This window comes from Vitis riparia, chromosome 13, assembly GCF_004353265.1.
Source record: "Vitis riparia cultivar Riparia Gloire de Montpellier isolate 1030 chromosome 13, EGFV_Vit.rip_1.0, whole genome shotgun sequence".
Taxonomy (NCBI): Eukaryota; Viridiplantae; Streptophyta; class Magnoliopsida; order Vitales; family Vitaceae; genus Vitis; species Vitis riparia.
Genome location: NC_048443.1, coordinates 28,603,532 through 28,628,206, shown reverse-complemented (window position 1 = coordinate 28,628,206; position 24,675 = coordinate 28,603,532). Strand labels below are relative to the sequence as shown.

Below are 24,675 nucleotides of genomic sequence, written 5' to 3'. Positions count from 1 at the left end.
TTTATTTTTCCGATTGATAATTTTTTATTAAAATTTTCTTGATATTGTTTCCAAATTTTTCATTGAGATAATATATATATATATATATATATATAGATATAATTATTACTTTTTTTTTTTCCTACTTATTTTTCTTCCCCTCAAACTTTTATCAAGATGCAAAATGGCAGAAAACAAAAATCAATACAAAGAATGAGAAAAAAAATTAAAATTAATAAATTAATCTTACACATTTCTTTAAACTCATTTATTTGTTTTCATATAAAAATTAAATAATTTAAAAATATACAAGTTTTTATTAATTTTTTTATTTCCTTCATATTTTTCATAATAAAATATAAAAAAAAATCAATTTTTTTTTAATAATTTCTTAAGAGAAATGAAAACAAACATAAACCAAATTTTTCTACAGATTCTATATGGTCTCGTTTCAAGTTTAAAGGGACCAAAGAATATGTTACAAACTTACAAGAGAGTGGCAGGTGGACCAAATATGATGTACTAACGGACTCAAAAGATCCTGTGGGTCAAGCAACTACATTTAAAGGCAAGTCATTATTATTTTGAAAAAAAATAACTAATTTATTTATTTATTTTTATTTTATTTATGTGGCTTCGCCATGAATTATTATTATTAAATTAATTAACAAAATTAGACTTTTATATATATATATATATATATATACATATTTATATAATTTCAAAATAATAATTTTATTTACAATTTCATTTAAAGCAATGTTTTATAAATGAAAAAATTAAATATTTTTACTCAAATTCTCATTTTCCTTTTTGAATACCTTAATAGATGTATACATATAAAAATTAATTATAAGGATTTATATTTTATATTTTAATTGATAATAAATTATAATATTTTAAATTTAGTTTTATTCTTATGTCATGTTAAATTATTAAATTTTAAGTATTATTTTAATTACATAAAATAAGAATAAGCATGTATAATGAACAATGATAAATAAAAAATAATAAAAATAATAATTTAAATTTCATAAATCTAAAAAAGTAATTTGTAAAAATAAAAGATAATTTTGAAGAATCTTGTCGGAACACGTAGATTAAAAAAAAAAAAAAAAAGAGGGACGAAGAGGTGTGAAGTATAATAGTCTCCTTATTTTTGAAGAAATAAAATTATAAAATAAAAAATATGCAAATATTTTTATTTATAAAAAGCAAGCTTATAACAAATACAACCATGTACACACCATGCACCTAGTGTTTCGCCCATCCACGAGCAACAGAGGTTACAAGGGTCCGAAGTCGGCGCCCGGGTCCGGACCACGAACCCGGTGTCTATAAAAGCCAAACCACCACCAGATGCGCCCAAGCCACTGAGCCACTTTTTCTTTTTCTTTTCATTACTTCCATTTTTCTTTAGATGAGATCTGTGCCTATTCTCGTTTTGATTCCATTCATTCTCTCTATTCATTTCTCCTAGAATTACCCAACTCCTTCGCTCCATCTCTCTCTCTCGTGGAGGGTTCAAGGTTTTCTTCGCTGCTTCAGATCTTGCAGCGGCTCGAATCCTCAACGACATTGGAGCGCTCTCACCTCTCAATTCTCGATTCAATCGCATCTCCGCATCGGATTTCGGTTCTGAATCGTCGATCTAGCCGCCATGGCTGCCGCAAACGCCCCTATCACCATGAAGGAGGTTCTGACGGTGAGTCTCTTCGCTCTCTCTTGTGCACTCTCAGCTCAATTCACGGTTGCGGATCATGTTCTCAACTGAATCGACCTCTTTTTTTTTGAGATTTCTGAAGTTTTTGTTCTTTAGTTCGTGACGGAGTTTGTATGGATCTGATCTGTTGAGTATTTGTTTGGATCTACGTGCTGATGGTTTTACGTGCTAAAAATCTTGCATTTGTGTTGTGGTTTGGAGAAATGGAATTGAATGTTGGGATTGTTTGATTTGATGTACTTGCAGTTGCCGAGTTTGGGAATTAGTCCTCAGTTTATAACGTTTACGCATGTCACGATGGAATCTGATAAGTATCTATGCGTTCGGGAGACGGCTCCACAGAACAGTGTTGTAATCATTGATATGAATATGCCAATGCAGCCTTTGAGAAGGCCGATCACTGCGGACTCGGCGCTAATGAATCCCAATACCAGAATTCTTGCATTGAAAGGTGAGGGATATGGTGATCATTTGCCCATCATATTTATTTTTTGATTGGAAATACTTATTATTAACATCAGATTTGATTCCATTTGTGCTTATTAGAAAGAAGATATCCAACTACTGTTTATTGTCCCCTTTGTTTATACATGGCCCATAAAATGGGATCATTGATGTAATGGAACAATTTATTATCAAATCTAGTGTACTTATATGTTTAAAGTATTTGCTCCCCACTTTATCATAAGTTTAAATTGAGGTTTGTACTTCATAGTGTTATTTCTTATAACCAATAGTGGAGATCTGCAATCTTCAGTTTCAATATGGGATCTATGCTGTGATGAGCTCTCTGCTCTAGGACTTTGAATTAGGCAACTCGGAAAATTTCTCCTTATAATGTTTATTATATTTCCTCTTTACTAGGCAAGCATAGGAGATAATAAATTCAAATTCAATAGAATATTTTTTTCCCATTTTGCTTCTCTTTTCTTTCATTGTGGAGTGTATCTCAGAGGGTCAAGTGGCCATAGCACGCACCTCAAGAGCCCAGTGGAAATGCGCAGTCAAAGATTGTGCTTTTTCATGGTTAATTTATATCGTAACACGTTTTGAAAGGAACTAGGAATCCCATGCACATTGAAGTTCTCTTTTATAATCCTCATCTATTTGTTAAAGAGGGACCTGATCTTGAATCTCAAGTGTACTGACAATATAATCAACTAATAAGTGTACCCCATCATTCAAAATTCTAGAGTTGTTACGCTTTCTCCAAGCTACCATGTCAACCAATGTTCTAGGTAAATTCATTATAATATAATAAAAAAATAAAATAATTGGAATAACAACTTACATTACTGATTATTTATGTTAGAGAGGTGATGCAATCTTATTCCAAAGAGTGAAGGTCTAAGGTGATTTTGATTGTTTTTATGTTGCTCTTTTGGATAAATTTTCTTCACAAAGTTGTATTTGTATGATTTCATAAATTTTGTCAGTGCATGTTCCACTCAGTAAGTATTGGTGGCTTTTCCCAATGCTATTGTTAATTCAATCATTCTTGAGTTTGTTGTTATTCCTTGATTTCTATGCTAGTGATGGTCATCGTGATGAAGGTTTTCTAAGTGATTTCTTGTTTTCTTTTGTTTCTTTGTTGTTCATGATTTCCAATTTGCTTATCCTACTGATTGTCTCATACAGTTTGACATCTTTCCCTAAAAACAGAGTTCATATTTAGCATTCATGGGGGAAAAATCATGGTTTTATACAGTACTCAGGGTGTGCCCTTCCCTTTGGATTAGTGGTTTTTAATGAAATCTTCATATGCCTTTTTGGAAAAAGGCATGGCTCTATATTGTCATTTAGTAGTTTCATTGGTGGTCTATGTGTCAATTTCAAAGTTATTTGTTTTTCATATACTTTCTGGCTCATGAGTTTAAACATTCTTTTGAAGCTCAACTTCCGGGAACCACCCAGGATCACTTGCAAATATTTAATATTGAGATGAAAGCCAAAATGAAATCACATCAAATGCCTGAGCAGGTGAGAACTTTGTTCTTTAGCATTTCTGTTACATTTCTTGAGCTATTTTGACATCCTACATTGTTAACATTGCTATTACAGTTAGCTTAACTATGCCTTGTTGGTTAAAATAGATTGTTTTCTGGAAGTGGATTACCCCAAAGATGCTGGGCCTGGTCACGCAGACCTCAGTATATCATTGGTCAATCGAAGGTAAGATGCCTTTCTTTGGCCTGAACAAGGGTGGCATTTCCTATTCTTTGGGGGTTGAACATTTTTTATTTCATGGGTTGATTCATGTTTATGGTATATTTTCACTTGGTGTCTTTTGGATTTGTTGTTTCCAATGGTTTTGTTGTCTCTCTCATTTAGGTGATTCTGAACCTGTAAAAATGTTTGAGAGGACTGCTAATCTGGTAAACAATCAGATAATTAACTATCGATGTGATCCATCTGAAAAGTGGTTGGTTTTGATTGGAATTGCTCCGGGTTCACCTGAGGTATGCAATTATTTTAGTTCTGTCTTGTGCCAAGTGCTTCAAATTATTTTTTTGGACAAGCAAATGGAATAATGTGTATAAAAACTCACTAGCTGATTCATGTTATGCTCTCATATGCTTTAGTATAAGGTTTGATGCTTCTTATTTGGATCAATTCAATAAAGTTGTGAATCCAATGATTACCCATAAGTGAGATAAATGCTGGGCTACCAGGGTTTGTATGTTCAGTGGCTCCTTGTTGAGTTTATTTTGTTGGTTGTTTCTTGAAAATGTTTATTCTGGTGGTTGCAGTCTGATCCGCTGCTCTGGCTCGGCCCTCAAGTAATGCCCATGTATGATTAAATTATTTCTTTCCATGATTGATATGATATATGGAGCCTTTAGATGTGTCTGCATAATTGGTATGACTAGTTGGCTGAGCCATGAGATCAGGAGTGTTTCAAAAATTATTGATATGTGTCTAAACCCTGTTGGGAAATCTGCAGAACTGGGTTCAAATTATTATATCTGAATGATGCATGCCAATTAAAACCCCTTTGGGGTTATGTTGGATTTGATACAAGTGCTTTGGTGATTAAAATCATTTGGCTGCAGGAGAGCTGATGAATTCAACTAGATGAGCTGGAGTATTTTCTCAGCCCTGTTTTAACACTGGATCATCTCTGAACATTTGTCTTGTTGCACAATTGAATAGAAGCAAATTAGATTTGATCAATCTGTTAAAATGTATTCAGAAAGTGTCACCTTAACACTATGCCACCCTGTGCTTCCATTAGACAAGGAAATGGACCTTGTTCCACTTTGTTGCAGAAAATGCACTTTTTTCCGTGGCAAAATGAAACTGTGAAAGAAATTTCCCAGTTTCCATGACTTCTCATGTTCAAGTTGCTAGATCATTGTGTGCTGTGCTGGATCAATCATGAAAATGCTGTTTAATGTGATTAGTGAACAATGATAAAAGAATACGATTTAACGAAGTTCAGTCGCTATAGTGCACTATAGATTGTATTGCATAGGTACCAAATCTATTGTAAAGATCTGAATCCAGATACACAAATTCCTTGTGGTTATCTTGGTTCAACACAGTAACATTGATGATGAGATGGTAGTGAGGGGGAAAGGTAGGTAGAAGCAATTCAAGTTATCTGAATCATCTGAAGGAGAGTGTGTTTTTGGTTTCTACAGTTTGAAGTCAATATAAAGGTTGGCAACTTTGGTAGCTGGCAACTTGATTTTTTCTTTTTTTGATAATGAAATTTATAAGAATTTATAGTACTTGGACAATTACAACAACTGTTTTTCGGTCCTTGAGCGTGTTACGGTGGATTCTATGCCCTTAATGCACTTTGATGAGTTTCTTGATGGACTGTTGGCCCACACGACTCCTAAAGACAAGGAGGTGGGTGGCCATGTTTCCAAGAGTCCTGCCCATCTACAAATTAGGCTCTTCAAGTTTAAGCGGCCTTGTGTAAGTGGTGTTGGTGTTTTGCTAGTGAAAGAGATTTGTTGTGGAAGAAAATCATATGGGGAAGGTTTGGGGAGGAGGAAGGAGGATGGAAGTCAGGAGTGGTGAGAGATTCCTATGGGTTGGGGTATGGAAAGAGATTGGGAAGCAATGGGAGCTTTTTAATTCAATGATTTCCTTTGCAGTAGGTAATGAGAGGAGGGTGAAGTTTTGAAAAGACAGGTAGTGTTGTGAGGAGCCCTTATGTGAGACTTTTCTGTTCTTGTTTGTCGTATTTGACTCTAAAGAGACATTAGTTGCTCATTTGTGGGAACATTAAGGAGGAAATTGGAACTTCCAATTTTGTTAGGAACTTGAATGATTGAGAGTTGGGTATCATGGAGTGTTTTTCTAAACTCCAGGGACATTATGTGAATAGGGAGTAAGAGGATAAAGTAGTTTGGAAATGCGATAGTAAAGGGGGGTTTTCTTTGTAAGGGGGCTTTATTATTTGTTGTAGATTGATGGTGCTATCCTTTTCGCCCTAAAGATAGTTTGAAACCCTTGGATTCCTTCAAAGGTGAGTTTTTTCACTTGGGAGGCTTGTCGGGGGATGGTTTTGATGGTGGATTAGTTTCAAAGAAGAGGGTGGATTTTGGCTAATAGATGTACATTATGCAAAGAGGAGCAGAGTCCATTGATCAATTTCTTTTTCATTGTGACAAGGTGAGGTTATTATGGTTGCTGATGTTCTCCATTTTTGGCATTCGGTGGGTTATTTCTAAGTCAGTTAGGGAGACCCTCTTAGGATGACATGATTCTTTTATAGAGAGAAGGTGTATTAAGGCTTGGAGAGTTGCTCATTCTTGCATTTTCTAGATGTTCTAGAAGGAAAGAAATATGAGATGCTTTGATAGTGAAGAATTGTTTGATTAAAGGCTAAAAATATATTCCTAAACAATTTCTCTGCGTGGGTTAAGGTGTATATAGGTGGTGGTTATACACATTTAATTGATTTTATAGATTGGTTGGGTCTTGGTTGAGGGAGTATTTTTTGTACCCTCTTTTTTTTGTGTTTTGCTTGATACTCTTTGTATACAACTTGTATACTCTTGTGCATTTTTTTTATTAATACAATCTCTTACTTATTAAAAAAAAAAAAAAAAAAAATTCAAAGCGGGCTTGTGCTTAATAGGCCAACCTAGTTCATCAGGTTTTGCCAAAGGGTTTTTATTGCGTTGGCCCAAAGCATTTAAGTTGAACCCCAGGTCAAAAAGGAGCTTTGGGGGGCTGGCAAACAGCGGACCAAGGGCTAACACTTCTCACAAGCTTAACAAGGTCAAGGAGTGTTTCCAACACTCTTAGTCCAATAGAGAGAATGACAGCAACAACAAGGTTTTTGTCGATCCCTTATACAAGGGCAGTTTTAGGGTTCAAATGAGAGTGTTTTGGGAGTTGATGACACTCTTTTGGTAGAAGTAGTAGGGTTCGAAGGTAGGAGAGTCTCTTTTCTTTAGGGAGGGTTGTCCCCTTCTTCCTTTGAGGTTTCATCGATTGGGACGCTAGCTGATGGTGATAGGCCTTTGAATCAACTCTTAGTAAACGGTCGTGGCTGGGAGAAGAAGTCTCAGTTGAAAGAGGGGCTTCCTAGTGGGTCTTTGGGAGGAGAAAATTGATTGCTTAAAATGTTGTTCAAAGATGGTTCTTTGCTGGGGTTTCTCAAGAACATTGTGGAAGACCCTTTGTGTAAGGATGTTGTTGTCAGATCTGAGGAGTTGGAGTCTTCCAAATTGAAGTCAACTTGCTGTTCGACGAGAGAGGTGCATCCTTCAAATGGCCTCTTTAATACGTCGGCTATTTTCAATAGCTATGTGGAGATGCCATTGGTGGGTTTTGGGAAGGAGATTATCTTCCTTTTGAGGAAGATGAATGCAAGGAGAGGGAATGGTGTCTTTTTTGGGCGGCTTTAACACAGGCAAGAAATGTAGAAAGGTGTGGAAGGCTGCCCCTTTGTGTCTTTTTTGGCCGGTTTGGAAGGAAAGAAATAGGATTGCATTTGATAATGAGGAGCTTTCGATTCATAGGTTGAAAAATTCTTTTGTATGTAATCTTTGGATGTGGACTAAGTCGGTTGTAAATGAAGGTCTTCTTCCTTTATTCTGTTTTTTTTTATTGGCTAGGTGCTAGTTGAGGGCTGGTGATTTTTGTATCCCCTCTTCTTTTGTTTGTGCCTTTTGGCGCCTCTTGTATACCCCCTGTATGTTTTTGGGTCAGCCTTAAAGTGCCCTTTTTCTAATATATTTCATTTTGTGTGTTTACCTATCAAAAAAAAAAAAAATGGTGTCAAGGCTTCGTGGGGCAAGAGGAAACCAAACTCGTCTTCCCGTTTTGAGAGGGAGATCTAGAAGTTGGAGTGTTCGGTTAACTGCAATAGGTCTCCTATGATAGTTAGGAGCAGGGGGGGACCCGGGGAGGAGTAATGGGGATCAAGATCTTGTTCAGTGAGGATTTCAAGTTGAGTCATTTTTTGATGTGGTAAGCAGTGGGGGCTTCAGAGTAGGCTGGGAAAAACTTGAGGAGGATTTCCCATGTTGTTCTCTTTGCTTTCATTTTGCCTTTGGGCGCTTTTTGTATACTACATGTATACGTTATTGCACTCGTTCCTTGTGTTTTTAATATATTCTCGTATTTTACCTATCAAATAAATAAAAGACAATTACAATGCTAGTTTGGGTGCAAACGTTCATGGATATTCTTATGCTTTTACTAGCCTTTTGGCTAAAATCAGGTGTATTCATTGATATTCTTTATTTTGATAAGAGTTGAATATTCATTTGTTTGCTGTTTGCTTGCAAAAGTTCATGGATATTCTTATGCTTTTACTAGCCTTTTGGCTAAAATCAGGTGTATTCATTGATATTCTTTATTTTGACAAGAGTTGAATATTCATTTGTTTGCTGTTTGCTTGGTTTCACATGCATCCACTTCTATTTCAGTTATTTATTTAGCTTTTTTTGCTCATTAACTTGCTGGAATTGTCTTGTTGTTTTACTTGGTTGTTGGGAAATCTCTCTCCTCAGTTTTTTCAGAGATTTCCTGGTATTCTGATTTTAATTTCCACATCCTATTTATGCTTACAGAGGCCACAGCTTGTCAAAGGGAATATGCAGCTTTTCTCTGTTGAACAGCATCGTAGTCAAGCTCTTGAAGCTCATGCTGCATCATTCGCCACGTTTAAAGTGCGAAGATTTCCTTTCACTTTTTCCTTGTGGTCTCTCATTAGATATAAAGATGATGTCCCTTTTTATGAATATTTTACTATATCCATTTTTATGACTTACACAGGTTCCAGGGAATGATCAACCTTGTACACTCATTGGTTTTGCCACAAAGTCCTTTAATGCTGGACAGATTGTCTCAAAGCTACATGTCATTGAACTTGGATCCAACCCAGGTCGACTTACCTTTTATCTGATGTATTTTTGTCTGCTTTTGTCATTATCCCCCCCCTTCCCCTCCCCTGGGGACCTGAACTGTCTGTCACTGTTTCACGTTATTCAAGCTGAAGGCTTTATTTTCATTTTATTTGAAAAGAAACTTGTGATTTTTACATTATTTCCATGTCTTTACAGTATAATGTAATTAGGATGGTGGGTTTGTATTTGGAAGAAGTGCCAATGGATTCAATTTGTGGATTAAATGGATGGAAGTTATCAAAACTAGAGGTTCTTCATTTTTTCTTTAACACATAGCAATGGTTAATAAGAAACACATTAACAAATGTAACCTTACTATTTGTGGTATCTCAGTGTGGAATGATGGTTTATATCCAGCTTGGGAGCAGGGCAACAAGTGGGTCTCTTGGTCTGAAAATCAGTAGAGAAGTTTCGTAAGATTGGACCAAGTGCCAATCTAGTGGCACAAATTGAGTTGAGTATAAATTTGATGACAAAGAATTGGCTTCTTTTTCTTTTTGGAGTGTGTTAAGGGTTTATTGGTGCTAGTTCAGCTGGATAGCCGAAAACTCTAAAAAAATTCTAGAAAATATTGTTGTTTAGTATTTCCAGTTGGGTTTCTATTTCAAAAATTAATTGTGAATTTAGGGGAGTTGGAAGTAGATTGGTGGATGGAAAAAGTTGTGTCAAATTTCATGAATTTTGGTGTTTTGGAAATTTGTGAAATCAAAGAACCCTGATTGATACCCCATTGGGACGTGTGCTGGTGCCAGATGTGGTTGTCATGCTTTTAGTCATGCAAATGATTTTGATTTTGTTCTAAAATCTCAATATGGACTGGGATTATGACAAGTTGCTGTCTCCTGAAGCAGTATTCTAATTTGATCATTGTATCATAAGTTTGAACTAGTGTTAACTCCTGCTGGGATATGGGATTGATGTTTGCCTCAACTACATTTATGATGATGACTCACTACTCTTGCTGGAATCATTATGTTACCTTTTATTTTGTTTTGAATTCTGTTCTTATGTTTATTCCTGTTCTAACTTCAATAATTTCTTAGCAGGGAAACCAGGATTTACAAAGAAACAGGCTGATCTTTTCTTTCCTCCAGATTTTGCTGATGATTTTCCAGTTGCAATGCAGGTATTTTCTATATTAATTTTTGAACCCTGTCCTGGCTCAATTCTGTATGAGCACTAAGTTACAAAGTTTCTTATGTGGCAGATATCACACAAATATGGCTTGATATATGTGATTACCAAGCTTGGATTGCTGTTTGTGTATGACCTGGAGTCGGCTTCTGCAGTATACAGAAACAGGATTAGTCCAGATCCAATATTTTTGACTGCTGAAGCTACATCTATTGGAGGTTTTTATGCCATCAATAGGCGAGGGCAGGTGTTACTTGCTACTGTAAATGAGGCAGCAATTGTGCCTTTCGTCAGTAGCCAAGTATGTTTTTGAGCTGATTTCCTTTGTGGCATGTCAGAAAATTATCTTCTGTGCTTATGAATGTTATCTGATTCTTATTGTAGTTGAACAACTTGGAGCTAGCAGTCAATCTCGCAAAAAGGGGAAATCTCCCTGGTGCAGAGAACTTGGTAATTTTTTTTGCATTTGTTTCTGTCTGTGATCAATCTAAGGATTCTACTCATTGATATAATTCCTAGTGTTTTCAAAGAAGTTTCAAAAAATGTTATTTGTACATGAAGTAGCTAAGCATTCAAGTTGAGTTTTGTGATGTCACAAACCTCTTTAGATGTTGCCAGTTACGAGGTAAGTACCAGTTGCAAGGATTGTTTTTGGGCTCCACATCATTGAAAATCATTTCAATATTCTTAATTTTCCAGTGCATATTTGTTTAACTTTTATGCATAGAATCATGTTTCATATAGTCATGGTGGAAATTTATACTGTTAAATCATTATGTAGTCTTTGCATATTGGGAATCTGATAGCCTGCCATTTCTATATCAGGTTGTCCAGCGTTTCCAAGAATTGTTTGCTCAGACAAAGTATAAGGAGGCTGCTGAGCTTGCTGCTGAATCTCCACAAGGAATTCTCCGTACACCAGACACAGTTGCCAAATTTCAGGTGTCTATTTTGTTAACTATTTCACATGTTCCCCACAGTGCTTAATGTTATTCTGTTGATTAATTTCTTTGCAACTGGACTCCTGTAAGGAAGGATGGGAATGCTGATAGTTTTGACCACAGCTGCTGATATGGTCTGCATTTTAGTTCTAACCTTTTATAACAGGCCATACTTGTATAAGATCAATCCTGTTTAGAATACAATATCAAGGTCTCAAATACCAAAAACATGTGAGGGTTTATAAAAATGTAGTTTAGTGGGCAAAATGGGCCTGAACGACCTTAGTGGATTGGATTGATGAAGATCAAATCTGGCTTTGTACAAAATAGGAGTGTTTGCTTTCCTGTTTTCTACTGATATGAAGCACCCCATCTATCCTAGCCAGGATGAAATGAAATTGAAAGTAATGGTTTTGGTCTTTCTTTTCTCTTTTTCCACCTTTCTTTCTTCCTTTATTTTTTATTTTTTTAAAAAACCATTCCCTGGCATTTTGGGGTGGGAAAGATGCTAACCACTTTGTCTTCTTCTGGTGTCTAATTTTTGCAGAGTGTTCCTATGCAATCTGGGCAGACTCCACCTTTGCTACAGTACTTTGGAACACTTCTAACTAGAGGAAAGCTCAATGCATTTGAGTCATTGGAATTATCACGCCTGGTTGTGAATCAGAACAAGAAGAATCTTTTGGAGAATTGGTTAGCAGAGGACAAGCTGGAGTGCAGTGAGGAACTTGGGGATCTAGTGAAGGTTTGATATGCAATTGGAGATGATTATTTTTTGTCCACTTAAGACAATTCTTGTTGGGATGCTAATTTGAGTTTATTTTATTATTTTTATCCTGCTAATTTAAGTGATTTTTTTTTTAAATATAATTTTGACATTGAAAACCATGTTTTTTTGTAGACTGTGGATACTGACCTTGCACTCAAAATATATATTAAAGCAAGAGCAACTCCGAAAGTTGTTGCAGCCTTTGCTGAGCGTCGGGAGTTTGACAAAATTCTGATATACTCAAAGCAGGTGAATAGCATGATCTAGGTTTTCGTTGCCTCTTAAACAAAATATATGTTTTTTTCTTTTTCCTGTAAAATTTGTTTCTTATCTGTTACTACTTTTTTTTATCCATAATATTTTATTATTGAATTATGGGTATTTAGAGTAACTGTGTTTTCTTCGTCGCTGTAGGTTGGGTATACTCCTGATTATTTGTTCCTTCTGCAAACCATTCTTCGATCAGATCCTCAGGTATGCAAGCCTTTTTCTAGTGTTTGCAGATTTTCCTTTTATGAAATTGTTCCAGAAAGGATCAGCTTAAATTTCAAATTGGATAAAATTTTCCTGAGTGGAGGCATTTATTTTTGGGTTGCAGGGAGCTGTAAATTTTGCGTTAATGATGTCTCAAATGGAGGGAGGTTGTCCCATTGATTTTAATACGATAACTGATCTCTTTCTTCAGGTTTGTTATGTGACTGCTGCCTCTATTAATTGAATATATAATATCATAATCACTGATCTTACATTTTTTGGTAACCAATCTTGTATCTTTCCATACCGCAAGTCATGCTGATGCTTCTTTGAAGCTTTTGTTCCTTTTTGTGACATGCTTCATAGGACTGAACAGTATTGGGCATTGTTGCAATTTGCAAGATGCCAAATTACCAATTAAGCTTAAGTCTTTATTATTGTATTCTTCAGAGGAACTTGATACGTGAAGCAACAGCATTTTTGTTAGATGTTTTGAAGCCAAATTTACCTGAGCATGGTTTCCTGCAAACAAAGGTTACTTTTTTCCTGTGATGCAATTTTATTTTCAGTATTCATCATTTTTTTTTTTCAGTTCCATAACATTTCTTGTTTTACAGGTCCTGGAAATCAATCTGGTAACTTACCCAAATGTTGCAGATGCTATATTAGCAAATGGGATGTTTAGCCATTATGATCGTCCACGGATTGCCCAGCTTTGTGAAAAAGCTGGTCTTTATGTGCGAGCCCTTCAGGTGAAATTGGTTCTTGCAATTCATTTTATTTTATTTTTTACCTTTTTTATTGTTACATGAAATTAATTATACCTCTTGGTTAAAACACTTATATTTTGTGCAGCATTATACTGAGTTGCCAGATATAAAACGCGTCATTGTGAATACACATGCAATTGAGCCACAGGTTTTTATACTTCAACTGTGTTTCTTGGTTCACTAGGAGGTTGTAAACTTGCTATTGAATATGTGGTTCTCTTCAGGCACTTGTAGAGTTCTTTGGTACGCTTTCACGAGAATGGGCTTTGGAGTGCATGAAGGACCTTCTTCTGGTCAATCTAAGAGGCAACCTTCAGATAATTGTTCAGGTACCCATCATTGTCTTCTGATGGATGATCCAGATCGACTTGTAAACTTATTTCTCGCTTTCACTAATATTGGTCTGTGCAGACTGCCAAAGAATATTCTGAGCAATTGGGTGTTGATCAATGCGTAAAACTCTTTGAGCAATTTAAATCATACGAAGGATTGTACTTTTTTCTGGGTTCCTATTTGAGCTCAAGGTAATTTGTTTAGTAAGGAAGAACTTTGCTTTCTTTAGGTGCAGTACATCCAACTTATTTTGTGATTTTCATATCGTTTTCTTTTGGTTCATGGAACAGTGAGGATCCTGACATTCACTTCAAGTATATTGAAGCTGCTGCTAAAACTGGACAAATTAAAGAGGTTGAGCGTGTGACTCGAGAATCAAACTTCTATGATGCTGAAAAAACAAAGAACTTCCTAATGGAAGCCAAGCTTCCAGATGCACGGCCGCTGATTAATGTGTGTGACCGTTTTGGTTTTGTCCCAGATCTCACACATTACCTATACACGAACAACATGCTTCGATATATTGAAGGTTATGTTCAAAAGGTGTGAGTTCCTTCTAGAATTCTAGAATTTTGGATCCCCTTTGGGTCATGATGAACTCCTGTGGATGCTTCAATGCCCTAATTAATTTTAGTCTTCAATTATTTGATTAAATTAATTGCTTTTGCTTCTCTTGATAGGTGAACCCTAGTAATGCACCTTTAGTTGTGGGGCAGCTGCTAGATGATGAATGTCCAGAAGATTTCATTAAAGGTCTAATTCTTTCTGTCCGGTCGCTGCTTCCTGTTGAGCCCCTTGTGGATGAATGTGAGAAGAGGTGATGTGTCCCTACCGTATGCCATGTTCTGGTTCACTTTCTTTTTACTTCAATTTCTTATGCTTTGCCTGTGGTTTTCAGAAGAGAAATCGACTCCGTTTACTCACTCAGTTCTTGGAGCATCTTGTGAGTGAGGGAAGCCAAGATGTGCATGTCCATAATGCTCTGGGTAAAATCATTATAGACAGCAACAATAATCCAGAGCACTTCCTCACTACCAACCCATACTATGATTCTCGTGTTGTGGGTAAATATTGTGAAAAGCGTGATCCCACCCTCGCAGTTGTTGCTTACCGGAGAGGACAATGTGACGAAGAACTTATAAATGTCACAAATAAGAACTCTTTGTTCAAACTGCAAGCCAGGTTTGTGATTTGTTTACTTCCCGATATATTATCATATGCATGGATTCATTTGGTACATGAACGCTACTTACACATACTTCCATTTCAGATATGTAGTTGAAAGGATGGATTCTGATCTCTGGGAGAAAGTTCTTGACCCTGATAATGATTATAGAAGACAGCTCATTGATCAAGTAGTATCTACTGCTTTGCCAGAAAGCAAGAGTCCAGAACAAGTTTCTGCGGCTGTTAAGGCTTTCATGACAGCTGATCTACCCCACGAGCTAATTGAGCTACTTGAAAAGATTGTGCTTCAAAACTCTGCATTCAGTGGGAACTTTAACCTGCAGAACCTTCTTATCTTGACAGCCATTAAAGCAGATCCATCTAGAGTGATGGATTACATTAACAGGCTGGATAACTTTGATGGTCCTGCCGTTGGTGAAGTTGCAGTGGAAGCCCAACTGTTTGAAGAAGCATTTGCAATTTTCAAGAAGTTCAACTTGAATGTCCAAGCTGTCAATGTGTTACTGGATAATATCCAAAGCATTGAGCGTGCTGTGGAGTTTGCATTCCGTGTTGAAGAAGATGCTGTTTGGAGCCAGGTGGCCAAGGCTCAACTAAGGGAGGGGTTGGTTAGTGATGCAATTGAGTCATTTATTCGTGCAGATGATGCCACCCAGTTCCTAGATGTTATTCGTGCTGCTGAAGATGCAAATGTTTACCATGACTTAGTGAGGTACCTTTTGATGGTTAGACAGAAGGCAAAAGAGCCCAAAGTGGACAGTGAGCTCATTTATGCTTATGCGAAGATTGATCGGCTGGGTGAAATTGAAGAATTCATTCTCATGCCAAATGTTGCTAATCTCCAAAATGTTGGTGATCGGTTGTATGATGAAGCCCTATACGAGGCTGCAAAAATAATATTTGCTTTTATTTCTAACTGGGCCAAGTTGGCCTGCACACTTGTGAAGTTGAGACAGTTCCAAGGTGCTGTTGATGCAGCACGGAAGGCTAACAGCTCAAAGACATGGAAGGAGGTTTGCTTTGCTTGTGTTGACGCAGAAGAGTTCCGCTTAGCTCAGATATGTGGTCTCAACATTATTATACAGGTAATGTATTGTTTTTTAAGGGTAGGGTGGGATGATAACATCATAAAAATGGAATGTTGTTTCAAAATTTCCTTCTGTATGAGCTTCCAAGCCTAATGTTTTCGCTTTTTTATAATCAGGTCTAATTTCCTAGTGTATTGATTTGAATTTTGTAGGTCGATGATTTGGAAGAGGTCAGCGATTATTACCAGAATAGAGGATGCTTCAATGAGCTAATATCACTCATGGAGAGTGGTCTGGGCTTGGAGCGTGCACATATGGGCATTTTTACTGAGTTGGGTGTCCTGTATGCTCGATATCGTCCTGAGAAGCTTATGGAACACATCAAACTGTTTTCAACCCGTCTCAACATTCCCAAGCTTATACGGGCTTGTGATGAACAGCAGCACTGGAAGGAACTCACTTACTTGTATATCCAATATGATGAGTTTGACAATGCTGCAACCACTATAATGAACCATTCTCCTGATGCATGGGACCACATGCAGTTTAAAGATGTTGCAGTCAAAGTTGCTAATGTGGAGCTCTATTACAAGGCCGTGCACTTTTACTTGCAAGAGCATCCTGATCTCATTAATGATCTTCTAAATGTGCTTGCACTCCGAGTAGACCATACTCGCGTGGTTGACATAATGCGGAAGGTTTTTGTTTGTGCTGGCTTTTTTGTTTCCTTTCTTTTTCTTCTGAAGTATGTTACTTGTTTCCTTGACTCTTCTAGAAGTTTATGTACTCTTTTGGTTATGTGTTTTTTGTTGGATTCCAGGCAGGTCACCTTCATCTTGTGAAGCCATATATGGTTGCAGTTCAGAGCAACAATGTTTCTGCTGTGAATGAGGCTTTGAATGGGATTTATGTTGAGGAGGAAGACTATGACAGACTTCGTGAATCAATTGATATGCATGATAACTTTGATCAGATTGGCCTTGCACAGAAGGTGGAGTATAATTTCTTGAGGTGCAATTGTTTTTCTTTGTGGTTCTATGCACTGGTTGATTTCATAAGCCTTGTTGGTATGTGTTTGAGCAGATTGAGAAACACGAGCTTCTTGAGATGAGACGTGTTGCTGCTTATATATACAAGAAAGCAGGCAGATGGAAGCAATCAATTGCATTGTCTAAGAAAGACAACCTGTACAAAGACGCGATGGAGACTGCCTCGCAATCTGGTGACCGTGAACTTGCAGAGGAGTTGCTTGTTTATTTCATTGAGAAGGTACCCAGAATGCTAGAGCAATCTGAAGACATCTCTTTAACTAAAGCCATAGTCTTCCACAATATAAAATCAATCACACACATTCATGCACTAGCATAACCGACAGGGTTTAAATCTTATTGGGCCTGGAAACTCCATTCAAAATATCCATGCATCTTATGATTTACTTGCACTAAACTTCTTGTAAATTTAGTTTAATGTTGACTTAACCACTGTTGTATAAAACATAAAGCAGTTGAATCTCCTTTTTCATTTTCCTTTTTTCCTTTTTTCTGGTCCTTTTGTGGTGTTTCCACCCTTGTTGTCAATGCCTCTGGATTTTCCAGTTCTTAAACATCCTCACTTAGATCTTATGTATCTTGTGAGGTTAAGGTTTTCATTCTATTTGGTCTTTTATCCATTGGGTTACACCCTTCTTCATTAATGTGGGCATGGTTCTAATATCTTTTTGTTGAATTTCTGTGGTATGGTGCTTATTTTTATTATTTTAAGTCTAATTTATATTGATGTACTTTTGCAGGGAAAGAAAGAATGCTTTGCATCTTGCCTCTTTGTGTGCTACGACTTAATTCGTCCAGACATTGCTCTTGAACTTGCCTGGATTAACAATATGGTTGACTTTGCCTTGCCATATCTGTTGCAGGTGATCTGTTTGCTTCTTCCCTTGTCATTCTCATATATTAGGAATTTTAGGAGGGAAATTAGCTTGCGACTTTCCCAGCCTGTGTGGGCCTTTTTTAGAGCTGAGATGATGAGCTTGCAGCTCGAACAACCAGATTTACACTTGTTTACCTTCCACCACTCCGCACCCTTTGAAAGTTGTACTGAGGGTTTGATTTACCTATCTTGGTCCAGTAGTGTTTGGTCAGATACATTAGATTTTGAGACTTGGGTTTAGCATTCTATGTCCTAGCTACTTATTTGGGCATCATCTCTGAATTGTTAGACTGCATCGTAGCGAGTGGAGCTTGATTAATTAATGAACCATTCTTATTGATTTTATTTCGTGGTCACTTTCTAATCTTTCCCTTTCTTCCAGTTTATCCGTGAGTACGCAGGCAAAGTTGATGAACTTGTTAAGGACAGGCTGGAAGCTCTTAATGAAGTTAAGGCTAAAGAGAAGGAAGAGAAGGATGTAATCGCCCAGCAGGTATTTTGCTTTGAAAATCAATTTCTTTGTTTTCCTTTGTGGTTCTCTAATGCATACCAGTAATCTAGTCCTTGTTCGACCTTTGCTTAGAATATTTTAATTGTGTATACTTTGTGCAATCTTCTTAGTCGAACAGCTGGTTGATGTTGTCATTGTGTCTTACCTTAGACACCATAACTAGAAATTTAACTGATTCTGTAGTTATGAGTGGCATGGCATTTTTCTTCATCCCCTTCTGTTATTATTGACCATCTTAATTTATAGCTGGGCAATCTAATAGAAACTAATATGTTACATTGGCTGCAGAATATGTATGCTCAGTTGCTGCCCCTTGCTTTGCCTGCACCTCCGATGCCCGGCATGGGAGGAGCTGGGATGGCAGGAGGTTTTGTTCCACCTCCCATGGGTAGTATGGGAATGCCTCCAATGCCTCCTTTTGGAATGCCGCCAATGGGCACTTATTAATCTGCTGGTGACTGTTGAAATCAGAATTAGTGGTGGATATTGATTGCTTGAGGAGGAAAGCGAACTAGCAGTTTGGAGTTCCATTTTGTGTTGGTGGGATTTTTGCGCTTCCACTTCTCTCTCTTTATTATTATTTTTTTTATAATGTGGCAAGTGAAGGTCTAGTCCAAAATAATGTCAATTTTCTCTGGTGTTTTGTCATAAGGTGTGGATATATTTCTTTGTAATATTCTTTTGGTAGCGGGAGGCAATTTTTTTTTTGCTGCTGGCAGAGGGCAAGCTGAGGATTTTCTGTACTTATTTCTTGCGGTCCAGGACATATAGCCAAGCATAATACAAGGACCCTTCATACAGATTATCAAGTGTTCACTTGATCTGTCCCGGACTGTTATTTCCAATTTGTTGGTTATTACCATCTCTGGTTTATATCCTTTTGTTTTGACATCCTAGAATTAAGCATCTTGTGTTCCCTGGTCACACATTTGAGTTGTCTCTCAATATTTGGTTGTTGTTCATACATATTTAGTGTGAATTTGTTTATGCTAGTTTCATTTTTTGGATCAGAATTCTGAGGCCTTTAGCCAATTACATTGCCATGGTGATTGATACCTCCCAGTTTTCCATTAATTTCTGGAAGTTTGCACTGCCACAAAGTCCTTAATCGAGGGCTCGTACTTGTATTAATAATTAACTTAGTTTTAACACCAGTATATATGATTAATAATAGATGCGTTAACATGGGTTGCTTCCTAGGTTTTTCCTTTTATTAATAATTGTTTATTATAATAGAACATTTTTATTTGCAGTATAATAATGTATTGATAATGCATTGGCTTCACTAATTTGTCTCTTTTCCTTCTAAATGGTCTGACTAATCCTGCACAAATCTTCTGGGATATTATTTATATGTACTTTACACCCAAAAATGGCAAAACACAAAAATAAACAATTTTACAGAGCATAAAAATGTTCTCAATCCTTGCCAGAAAATGTGGAATAAGCTTTCCAAGACATCGGAGTCTTCTCCGTGGCCATAGAAGATCAACCATTTAGAAAACAATGATTAAATTTTTTTTAAAAATATATAGAAATATTTGTAGAAAGTACAAAATAGTTCCTGCTTAATAAAAAAATTATATACTGGTTCCTAAAAAATGTGATTAATTTTCCCTTATTTTTCAATGAAGCATAGATTATTTTCCGGACTAGGGCAATTTTGTCTTTTCAATCAAATAGCCCTATTAATAACGTTGCAAACCAGACTGCAAAGATCATGATTAATTCAATTCCCAACTAAAAGATGGCAGTTGAATTCATATAAACCATCTCATATACATTCCCAGTTTCGAACTAGAGAGCGATCTATCCCATACAAAAACAAACTGAATAATTTACGTTATTTTTATTTTGAATATCAAGAAGCTTAATTTATTTGGTAGAGTTAATTAAAATGTTAAAAGAAAGACTTTAGAATTTTTTGCTTCTTTATTTCAGGGAAGTATTCTAAAGAGATTTTTTTTTTTTTTTTTTTTTTTTCTGTTAGTAAAAAATTTATATATTTTAAAATTATTTAATGATTATATAAAAGAAGAAAAATTAATAAAATAAATTTAATAGAAGTTAAAATGTAATTTTTTTAGCTTTTAAAAATTTGTTTTTCTTTATTTTTTTCTTTATTTTTCCCCCAAATTTTCTAAAAACTAAACAAAAGTTTAAATAATCGAATACTCTAAACAATTAAATTCTCTTGCCTAAAGACTTTTGAATCGTTTGTTTCCTTTAAAAAATTGGGATTCCCTAAACGATTCGCAATAAAATTGTACGGGCAAAATCAGACTATATGTAACATAGTGTTGGAAACTTTCATTTCTTGACCGGATATTATATAGCGAAAATTTCTTTTATGGTGTTGAAAACTTTCATCTCATGGCTCTGTAAAGAGTTCTGTATCAAGTCTTAAGACGATCTCTTCCTATTTTTCCACATCTTCGATCGTTTAATCCACTGAAAATAAGAAAAATAAGAGATCAATGGCGAGTGAGGTTGTGGTATGGTGCCTAATTTCAGGTGCAGTAGCCTTGATTTTGAGTTCTATTTCACTTTCAATTATCAAAGGCAGGAGCAACAGACGACATGGGGTTGCATTCTTCCATCCATACACCAACGATGGCGGTGGTGGTGAGAGGGTCTTGTGGTGCGCCGTCAAAGCCATCCAAGAAGAAAGCTCCGATCTGGACTGCGTCATCTACACTGGCGACCACGATGCTTCTCCTGACAGCTTGATGGCTCGTGCCGTTCAGCGTTTTGGGGTCGAGCTTCTATATCCACCGAAGGTTCTTCCTCTCTCTCTAAAATATATATATATGTATATTTTTCTGTTGTTTGGGTTTATAGTGAGATAAGTTTTTGTTTGGTTTGGTTTCTATGGTTGACTTTGGATCGATCATGAGATTTTTGTATTGAGAATTGCTTCTTATGGGTGTCTGCTCAAAGGGGAATTTTTTTTGAGGATTTTGTTGTAGTGGTTTGAATTCAAAACTCCCCAGGAAAAAAAAAAGGAATAAAATTTAGGAAAATTGGTGATTGGGTATGTTTCAATTTGCAAGAAGATACTAGAAATGGTGTGATTTTTGTCCCAATCTGTTCTTTTTCTATGTGGGTTATACTGATTTTTTATACCAATATAATCCACCTGTAACGGAAGAAAGAAAAATTATTTCTTAATCCCTTAATTGTCTTGTGATGATGCCAATTTTCTAGTTCATAGTCTGAGAACATATGAATACTCGAAACTGGGATTTTTTGCTGTTATTTGATCTTTCTCCTATTCCAAGGGAAATATGCTAGAAAATTTATTGAACCAGGAAGTTATCTGGTTTTGACGTTTTCAGTTGTTTCCTGATATTTTTTTGCTCTCTGCTTGTCAGGTGGTGCATCTATATAAGAGGAAGTGGATAGAGGAAACCATGTATCCTCGCTTTACTATGATTGGCCAGAGCCTTGGTTCAGTTTATCTTTCATGGGAAGCCTTATGCAAGTATACCCCTTTATATTATATTGACACCAGCGGATATGCCTTTACATATCCAGTTGCACGGTTGTTTGGATGTAAGGTTATTTGCTATACCCATTACCCAACAATCAGTTTAGACATGATATCTCGCGTTCAGGACCAAAATTCGATGTATAACAATGATGCCTTGATTGCTAAGAGGTTTGTTTTCTACTTGCTATACTGTGCTTTTCTTCTAAGATATTTACAGGTTTGATCAAAATTTTGGAAGCCCATGGTTATGATTTTATGGCAATGGCTGTGTTTGAACTCTTAAGACATGGTAGCTTCCCTGTCCCTTCTCTGCATGAGACACAGGTCGAATGATTTATTGGACTGCTATGATTGTTTCTTCCCCCCTTAGTTTCCTTGTGGTTTTTTCCCCATTGAAACCTCCATGCCCATGGTTTAACACTTACACATATAAGCAAAGAGGAGTAGCAATTGCGGGTTACTAGGAACCTAGTGTTTCGATCTGATTCTGGTCTGAGTAGGTCTTGTAGATTTCATGTGGCTGTACTATGATCTCACTGATTGCGTAAGATTTCATAGATTTTTGTGATTGTTTGCATGAATTGTATATGCCCGTTTTTGATAAATTTAGCCATCTTGTGGTTTACTCGTCTTGTCTTAATGTGGAGTCTCACAAAATTTTCAACCATGGCAGCACTTGGTTATCCCTATGCAAAGTCATCTATTATAGACTATTTGGTTGGATGTATGGAACTGTAGGCTCTTTTGCACACCTTGCAATGGTCAATTCTTCATGGACTCAAACTCATATTGAAAGCCTTTGGAGAATTCCAGAACGTACCAAGAGAGTCTATCCTCCTTGTGATACTTCAGGACTTCAGGTTCGTAATCCTGTGTTTCTCCTCTCTTTCATTTAATATTGTGGTACAAATCTGTCTGGTTTAATAGGGTCCAGTTCAAACAGGCGCTTCCATTGGAAAGACCGAGAAGTTCTCCAGCAATTATCTCTGTTGCTCAATTTCGTCCAGAGAAGGTGGGCATACTTGTATAAAGCTTTAAAACACTAGGTATTGCAGCTTTAGTGGCTTATGTCTGGGTCCTTTGTTACTTATAGTATTCCTGTTAAATTTGATTCTTATATCTTAGGCACACACCCTTCAACTCATGGCATTTTCAGTTGCCATTAGGAATTTGGATGCAGACTTGCCCAGACCTAAGCTCCAATTTGTGGGCAGTTGTCGGAATAAGTCAGATGAAGAAAGATTGCAAAATCTGAAAGACAAAGCCATTCAACTGAAGTTGGAGGGGGATGTGGAATTTCATAAGAATGTGATGTACAGGTCTGTGAATTGTTACTTTATATCCCACTCACTTTTCACAGCTGTTTAGGGTGAAATGCCTCTGAGATGGTTTTAAGTAGTTAGTCTCCTTTCATGGTATTGAATTCTATTATCCCAATTTTATTTATTTTTTCAATTCTTAAATTCTCACCATCGGCAGGGACCTGGTGGGACTTTTGGGAGGTGCTGTTGCGGGGATCCATGGTATGATCGATGAGCACTTTGGCATAAGTGTTGTAGAGTACATGGCTGCTGGTGCCATCCCAATTGGTAGGCATTACAGTACTCTTCTGTAGGCTATTTTTGATTCCTTGAAAGTACAAAGGAAAGAAAAAAATGTTACGGAAAATAATTTTTCATCTTTGGTTTTATTATGGAAAAAAAATATATATAATTAAAATTAGTTAGACAAATACGTATTTTAAAATTATTTAATCTTTATATAGAGAAGTAAAAATAAGTTAAATAAGTTTGACATAGTATAATTTTTTTTTTTACTTTATATCTATTTTTTATTTTCTCTTTTCTGCATTTTCCCTCAAATTTTGCGAGAACCAAATATAGCTATAGTATAAACATGCTTCTATATGCATCATGGCTGCTGATACTTTTCCTTTGTGCTTCAGCTAATAATTCTGCTGGCCCGAAAATGGACATTGTTTTAGAAGAAGATGGACAACAAACAGGGTTTCTTGCACAAACTGAGGAAGAATATGCAGATGCCATACTTAAAATTTTAAGGATGCCGGAAACCAAGAGACTGGAGATGGCTGCAGCTGCAAGAAGACGTGCAGGCAGATTTTCAGAGCAAAGATTTTACGAAGATTTCAAAGCTGCAGTAAGACCCATACTCAGCCATGCTTCCTAGTAATGGAAAAACATTAGATTAAATTAGAGAGCAGAGAAATTTTAGATAGCTAGTTTCCTCTTCATACCTGTCAGAAAGAAAAGGGTTTATCCTTGAGATAATAGGTTATGTTTTCCAGAATAATTGAGATACATTTTGTAACAGTGATCAGGGATAGATTTTACTTGGAAATAATGATTCTTGAGCTTCATTTGTTTCCTCTTGAACGAAGTTGATATTTGAAAACCAGGAGAGCAAAAAGCAAGGAGATCAAATCACTAGATGGCTTGAGAATGGAGAGAATTGAATTCAGTGTTCTGTATTTGTATGTTTTTGATGGGAATCTAGGGATCTCAATTTTTTTTGGCCATTTTGGAACTGGGAAATGTCAGTTTGAGAATTTATATTTTATATACCAACTTAAACTTTTTCCGAGAAAATCTTTGTAAGGATTGAGTTTATACTTGTGGAAATAGTAACGAATTTGACACTTTCTCCATGAGTACTTTTCCTCAACGCTTGGTGCTGGTTGGTTTTCTTGTCCAATGACACTTTCTCTCTGAATACTTTTCCTCAAAGCTAAGTGCAGATTAAGGAAAAATGATTTCTCCATGTTTGAGTTATCGTTATGAATATATATATATATATATAAAAGTCTAATATAATTAAAATTAATTAAAAAATATGAATTTAAATTATATAATTGTAAAATGTGTTTGGACGAGTGTAAATATAGTTTATTAACTTAATTTTTTATTTTTCTTCAAAATTTTCCGAGAATCCAGGGCTCTCTATTGGGTCTCCTGGACCCAAGCCCGTTGTTTGGATGAGTGTAAATATGGTTTAGAAACAACGGGCTCC

The 24,675-nt window shown here is 36.3% G+C and overlaps 2 protein-coding genes across 2 annotated transcripts; both read left to right on the top strand.

The window, feature by feature from the left end:
• Positions 1-1,341: 1,341 nt before the first annotated feature.
• On the top strand, positions 1,342-19,168 carry LOC117928627 (clathrin heavy chain 1-like). Its single transcript, XM_034848563.1, has 30 exons — positions 1,342-1,684; positions 1,949-2,153; positions 3,594-3,682; positions 3,796-3,874; positions 4,034-4,161; positions 8,746-8,844; positions 8,951-9,059; positions 10,128-10,207; positions 10,289-10,516; positions 10,600-10,665; positions 11,041-11,157; positions 11,704-11,901; positions 12,058-12,174; positions 12,340-12,399; positions 12,524-12,610; positions 12,850-12,933; positions 13,017-13,151; positions 13,255-13,317; positions 13,394-13,498; positions 13,581-13,693; positions 13,793-14,045; positions 14,183-14,319; positions 14,406-14,684; positions 14,773-15,775; positions 15,931-16,416; positions 16,539-16,709; positions 16,802-16,987; positions 17,508-17,630; positions 18,027-18,137; positions 18,444-19,168. Exons 1-30 carry the CDS (start codon positions 1,640-1,642, stop codon positions 18,600-18,602), a joined length of 5,115 nt encoding a protein of 1,704 aa, XP_034704454.1. The 5' UTR covers positions 1,342-1,639; the 3' UTR covers positions 18,603-19,168.
• A 1,286-nt stretch (positions 19,169-20,454) lies between these two features.
• Positions 20,455-24,316, top strand: LOC117928628 (GDP-Man:Man(3)GlcNAc(2)-PP-Dol alpha-1,2-mannosyltransferase). Its single transcript, XM_034848564.1, has 7 exons — positions 20,455-20,935; positions 21,530-21,816; positions 22,322-22,508; positions 22,592-22,660; positions 22,774-22,967; positions 23,128-23,237; positions 23,594-24,316. The coding sequence occupies exons 1-7, from the start codon at positions 20,633-20,635 to the stop codon at positions 23,833-23,835; spliced, it is 1,392 nt and encodes a 463-aa protein (XP_034704455.1). The 5' UTR covers positions 20,455-20,632; the 3' UTR covers positions 23,836-24,316.
• The last annotated feature ends 359 nt before the right edge of the window (positions 24,317-24,675 follow it).

Coding starts and splice junctions, on each gene's coding strand:
- LOC117928627 (XM_034848563.1), top strand. CDS start 1,640: ATGGCTGCCGCAAACGCCCCTATCACCATGAAGGAGGTTCTGACG. Junction 1,685..1,948: donor CCATGAAGGAGGTTCTGACG/GTGAGTCTCTTC, acceptor ATGTACTTGCAG/TTGCCGAGTTTGGGAATTAG. Junction 11,902..12,057: donor AACTTGGGGATCTAGTGAAG/GTTTGATATGCA, acceptor GTTTTTTTGTAG/ACTGTGGATACTGACCTTGC.
- LOC117928628 (XM_034848564.1), top strand. CDS start 20,633: ATGGCGAGTGAGGTTGTGGTATGGTGCCTAATTTCAGGTGCAGTAGCC. Junction 22,661..22,773: donor CTCAATTTCGTCCAGAGAAG/GTGGGCATACTT, acceptor CTTATATCTTAG/GCACACACCCTTCAACTCAT. Junction 23,238..23,593: donor TGCTGGTGCCATCCCAATTG/GTAGGCATTACA, acceptor TTTGTGCTTCAG/CTAATAATTCTGCTGGCCCG.